The sequence below is a fragment of the Lathamus discolor genome, chromosome Z (genome assembly GCF_037157495.1).
Source record: "Lathamus discolor isolate bLatDis1 chromosome Z, bLatDis1.hap1, whole genome shotgun sequence".
NCBI classification, from domain to species: Eukaryota; Metazoa; Chordata; class Aves; order Psittaciformes; family Psittacidae; genus Lathamus; species Lathamus discolor.
This window is the reverse complement of record NC_088909.1, coordinates 51,254,644-51,260,643: the sequence shown is the minus strand read 5'-3', so window position 1 is coordinate 51,260,643 and position 6,000 is coordinate 51,254,644. Positions and strand designations below refer to the sequence as shown.

General features: G+C 45.9%; 1 protein-coding gene across 4 annotated transcripts in view; it reads right to left on the bottom strand.

Moving 5' to 3' along the window:
• Positions 1-2,210: 2,210 nt before the first annotated feature.
• CORO2A (coronin 2A) overlaps positions 2,211-6,000 on the bottom strand; it is a 50,532-nt gene continuing 46,742 nt past the window's right edge. For all 4 annotated transcript variants that reach the window (XM_065662922.1, XM_065662921.1, XM_065662920.1 and 1 more), the window contains exons 10-12: positions 5,889-5,979; positions 5,328-5,599; positions 2,211-4,274 (exon numbers count right to left, since the gene is read on the bottom strand). In XM_065662922.1, coding sequence (XP_065518994.1) covers positions 4,143-4,274; positions 5,328-5,599; positions 5,889-5,979 — 495 coding nt within the window. In that variant the 3' untranslated portion in view covers positions 2,211-4,142. The remainder of the gene's footprint in view (positions 4,275-5,327; positions 5,600-5,888; positions 5,980-6,000) is intronic.

Sequence of the window (6,000 nt, the reverse complement as noted above, 5' to 3'; positions counted from 1 at the left end):
AGACAAGTAACACTGCAGGCCTGTGTTTTGCTCTGTGGTTCAGCAGCCATAAACCCAGGATTCCTCTGTTTTCCACACCAACACAAGCAGTGCTGCCTTTTCCAAGGCCGTGAGCAGAGCAGTGAGACTATGTGAGCCCCACAAGGTGCCTTAGGAGACAAACAGGTCAGGGTGTCACAGTGCCCTGACTGCACAGCCATTACATGAAGTTCCCAGCATCAACTTTCTCCAGCAATTTCCACCTTTTTTTGTTTTCCGAAGACTGCCTTGAGATACGTTTTATCAGACAAAAGTTACACCCTGAATGCAGCTGTGAATATTTCCATGAATATTCCCGTGCCCTAAACTGGGATTGATCAACAGATCTGTACAGTGGCAGGAAGCTCAGGGATGGGCATAGGCAATGCAGTCACGTTCCTTGGGGAAGAACTGGAGGAGCCACCATAGCTGTCTAAAGAAAGCTGAAGTTATCTCAATGGAAAAGGGAGGGTGAATTTTAGTTTAGATTAATTGCCATACCAGTTAAATGATCAACTGGTTGTGCAGGTGTTCTGAGTTAATCGAAAGGTGTGAATATCTTCCTAAACCAGCTAGACCAGTGTGGCACTCAGCCCAAAATAAAGCATAAAAGCTGAGCAAGCAGCAAAATGAACTTTGAAGAGAGCTATGGGCTTGAGCTGGCTTCAATGCACATATTTCTTACCATTGACTGGAGATACGTAGCATCACGATGGTAAATGTATCTAGACCATTAATGGCAATTTTGTCTGTATTCTGATTCAACTGATTCATTTGTTAATGCTATATTGTGCTTGTATTGTGATTGCTGCTTCACTCTGCTAAATCAAAATCCCAGCTAACAACACATGTTTCCAAATAAGTAAATTTGGTAATAACACATTAAACGGTCCTCATGTGGAATATCTGAATGAGCTCGGTCAGAATGTATTGGACAAGAGAAGTGCCAGGACTGCAAGGCAGCATGGTCAGGACACTGCTCGTCATGAGGTAGGCATCTCCAGGGGGGCTTGGTTTACTCAAGACAACATGCACATCACTGTAATGCAGGACTATTTGAAATGGCCACCCCTTTGTAGCATCAAGGCACATGGGGAATATGTGCTTAAGACTGTGTACAATGTCTACTAAAGTAAGGCCTCCATGCAAGAAGGGACAGCAGATGTCTGACCTTGATTCAGCTTAAGTTTTAGCCACTTCAACAATGCAGTGATAATAAGAAACCAACAACCTTGCATGTATGAAAAAGTAGAACTCTAAATACATTTATTATTCAGTTACATTTGTTTTTCATTGCACAAATCTGGTTTTTATCCCCATGGTTTACAGTTTTTTACAAAGCTGTTAGGATTTTTAGAAACTATTAGAATGGTCACTTAAGTCTATTTAGGCACAGTTTATTAATGCATAACTGCACTTTCTCCACTTTTGTCTCTGTGTGAAAGATTTACGGTTGCATTTAAGCTCCAAACTGAAATACATTTCACAGTCTACACTTTTACAGGCATAATGTCTAAAAAAGAAGTTTTGATTAAATAGTCTCACCTTACCAAATTTTGCCAATAAAGCCTAAATGAAAGCAACTTCTTTTCCAGAAATGCTGAAATCAACACAACCTTAAGACAAGAACCATGGTAGCTGGCCATTTTCTATGCTAGTCAGTCAGAGGGTAATGAAGAAACAGTCCTCAAGAGGATTTAAAAATCCCTTGGGAAAATTACTCTAACTTGGAAATAATTTAAATAATTTATTCTGTATGAAAAATAACAAAAGAAAAACCCACAAAAACACAATGCAGCAAATAAAACACATATGGTGACAAGGATGTGTCCTATCCCCTGGAGTGCTGAGGCTGTGTCAATTGCTCTCCTTTCTGACAATGATAGTTTGAAAACCAGAGTACCATAACCCTGGGGCTACCCTCTGTGAAAATGGCTTTGAAGTTTGAAGCTGTCAGGCCTTGGCTGAAAATCTGTGAGCTTCGCGATTTTTTATGTAGCTCTTCTCTTTGGTGAGAAAGCCTGACTACTTCTGGTGTAATATTTATGTGTTTGGATTAAAGCTCTGTAACTTGGGTTGAGCTGCTTCTGCATGTAACCACATACTGCGGTGCTTGCAGGGCACAGGGAAGTCCATTCTAGAAGACCTGAAATGAGCTGAAGTTTATTTCAACAACTTTGTTATATTATTTATTTTATTTTTTTTTTTACAAAAAGAGTAGTGTTAATTGACCGATGGTAAAGGACTCCTCCTGAAGCACATGAACAACTACCCGCTTTCTGTAATGCTGCAGAAAGAAACAACAGTATTTGTGACTTTTTAGCACCCACAGCTGTTGTTGCTATTGATAAATGAATGGAATATTTTTGAAAGCGGGTGACGTGTTTGCAGCAGGGAAGAAAGGATGCAGGATTCTTCGTGTGATTCTCTTGAAAGTATTTAGAAGTATTTAGTGCCAGTGAGCTCCCTTTTGGCTATTGCTTTCAGGGTTAACCAGAGGGGCATCTCACATGAGCACAGGCAGTGCACAGCTTTTAGTTCCCTTGCTAAGGATTCCTGTCTTTGGAAATTTCTGACTACAGAGATACTTAAATTTCTTTAGACTTTGAGAAAACATTAGACATCAGGCAACTAGAAGGGGATAGTATTCATTCCTGCATGTGTCACAACAAAGGTGCACGGATACAGGTTAAAAAGCAATAGTTTGCTCTGCTTGGGTTTAAGACACCTCCAAAAGCTCTGCATTTGGGATGTTCCCACTCTGGTGTTGCTGCTGTGCTCAGATCCCAGAGCAACAGACAGTGCACTCTCTTCCCCACACTGCAGGAACAAATGGGAAAAAAACCCAGGCACTGATGAGGCAGGCAGGTCTGTGCCCTGCATGGGTGCTCTGCACTGCGGGCAGGCTGCATGAAAGCTGGTCACAAGTGCCAGCCCTGGAACCAAGGATGGAATGCATCCTACAGCTGCTTTTGTTCCCAACAAAGGGCTGGGGAAGGCAGCAAGCTAGAGAGAGAGTTGATGCTGAAGGACAGATGTATGTGTGTGGCTTCAGGGCCTGGGGACATAGGGCAGCCCAGGAGGATGCAGAAGACTGGGCAACACAGCTGGAAAGAGGGAGCCTACAGCTGTAGATGGCTGTGGGCATTGGACAAGGCGCTGGCAACTTGGAGCTAAGGAAGCAGAAGCTGCAGACAGAAGGACAAGCAATACTCCAGCAAAGGGGGAGGGCTGTTTGTGACCACCCAGGGTCCTATGCTCCTCATGTGGCTGACAGCAGATCTTTGAGCAAGTGTGCTCAACACCACAGCTTTAAATGTTGTTCTCATTTGCCTGATGACCACTGCGGCATAACGGTCCCCCAGCTGACTGCCACTGGTATTTGGCAGAAGGAGGGACAGAAGGCCACTGACTCAAAGGACCCAGAGACCTCCGCTGCACCTGAAGCTTCTCTGGTGACAATCAGCCCACAACACTACCCTTTCAATAGCAGAACCTTCAAACATCAACTCTCCTTTATCTATCACAAAAGTGCCAGCACGTGGCAGCCCCAGTGCAGCCTCCCGCTCAGAGCAGGACTATCCCCAAGTAAGGGCAGCTATCGCTTTGCCCAGCCACCCAGGTTCAGGGCCAAGCCATGAGACAAGAGCAGTGCATGAGGATCACTTGGGAGATAGAGATGCCTGCGAAGCTCAGTTGCAGAGTGGTCTCCCAGGGTAGGAGGATAGCAGCCAGGAGTCGCACTGCTCAGTCCAGGAATGGGAAAAGAAGCTGGTAGCTGCCTTCAGTGTCCCATCTTGATGTCATGTGGAGGAACTGCAATACAGGTTATTCCTAGAGGATCTCCAGGATCTGAAGAGCAAGATTTTCCAAAGTCTCTCACTAGCATTAATGCATGAGCTTCTGACACAAGTGAGCTTGTGAGCAAGGGGAGCCTGGAGAAGCACAGCAAGTCCATCAGTAAGTGTCTGGTGATAATTAGGGAAATACAACCACCACAAGCCAGGGAAGTCCATGCTGCCTGAATCATTTTTTCCCCCAGCAAAAACACTAGGAGGAGTCATCCACAGAAACAGGAGTCTGCTGCAGCTGCCAGGGGTGCCAAGAGCTGGAGGCCAGCACCCTCAGTAACTGTCTGTGTCCACAGAGAAGTTTCCACTTGCCAGCTTCATCTGTTTAATTTGAACATCTCTCTGGTTTACTAGCTCACGTAGTCTACGGATTTCTTCCTGTTGTCGGTAAAACATCTGCAAAAGCTGTAAGAAAAATCACATTTTTATCTCCCTTACAGTAAGGAAACAGACTTATCCTATCAAATGCCACCAGTCCTGTCAAATCACTTCTGAGTGAAACCATTTAAGGAGGAAGACTTCAACCAACAGAATGAACATCAGCAGTGCTCCTGCTGTCCTCTAGCTTGGGCTATAAATGCATGTGTTTCTCAGCACCATTTAGTGATGCTATCTTGGATTAATTCAATGGAAAAGATCAGAAAAAGTAACTTTCACACTATTGATCACTCCACAACACAGAGAGTATTTGGAGTCTAAATTCCCGGATCTGCCATGCCTCCTACTCTGACCTTAGGCATGTCCTTTCTGGTCCTTTTTCCTATTGATCCTGCACCACTGCACAAGCTTTGGTTACGATACACGGAGGGGGTTGGCTGTCAGTTAAGTCAGATCATGTTGCTGACAGGACCTTTTCTAAAGCCGTTCCCAGGAGCAGGCAGTGACCAGCAGCCAGCCTCAGTGGCACTGCACTGCCAAGTTGTTCCCCAGCAGTGAGCTTCCAAGGCAGGGGCAGAGCCAGCCCCTTTCCCATGTCAGGGCCTACAATATAGCTAAGTGCTCAAGACTATATGGATGCACCGTGGGCCAAGGGAGCAGGATACACCCACTTCTTTCACAGGTATCTCTGATGCCTCATGGGGCTCTCTGAATGCAGCTCCCATAGAAGGTTTACACTGCATATACCCCTTTCTCTTCTCCAGAACCTGGAGGTCACAAGCGCCTCCTTGTCCCCAGATGATACCAGGCAGGTCAGTGCACAAGAATGCCTAAGAAGCAGGAATACTGACAGCCCTCGCCTTTCCAGACGCCCTCAGCTGGGGTGCAGCTGGGCTACATTTCTGCTTCAGCTCTGCAGCCAGAGCATGCAGAGCTTCTGCCCCACAAAGAACAAAGAGCTTGCACTGGCCAGGTCTGTAAAATAAATCCTCCCCAGATTCTGTCACCTTGTGAATGGCATCCTTTTGCTGGCTGAGGCTTCCACCCACAGTCCCAACCCTTCACCCCAGATATTCACACCTCATTTTCTGTTTTGGGTGGTGGACACTCAAATATGTCAAAGCTACTAGAGAGGCACATTTGCTCATTTTTTGGCAATTTCTCCTCCACTCTGAGAAGTTTTCTTCTATGTTCAATCTCATTCGGCTCCTGCATGTCCTCCAGCGGCACCCTTCCTCCCCAGCCCTGCTGTTGGCTCAGGTCAGCAGTCTTTGCGGGTGGCTCTAGCTCAGGAAGCTGTGGTAAGGAATTCACAACTTCAGAGCCCGGTCTCAAGGATACCAAGAGAGGTCCTAGGGGAGGAGGCAGGTGACAGGTTAGCACTTAGGAACCACACTCAGAAATCAGCTGTAAGCAATTCACTCAAACAGCCTGCACGGATAGATGAGTAGAGTGGAGCGAATTCCAGAGTTCGCAGTGGTGAAGATTTTAGCCACCAAATTATTTCAGCTTACAGCCATATCTGTTATGTCTCTCCTTTTCCTTCCCTTCTTTCTCTAGAACTTGACTGGCAGAGGAGCCAGTAGCAGTTTACCCATGCCCTGGAGAGCTGAAGGGCTGGGGTGTTCTCCATGTACTGACCTTTGTTAACTCCATTCAGCCACTCTTGTGCTGTAAGTGCTGGCTGGGCTGCTGTGGTCAAGGGGTAGATGTCTTCCTGGTATGACTCCGACTGCAAGCAAACAAAAGTCCA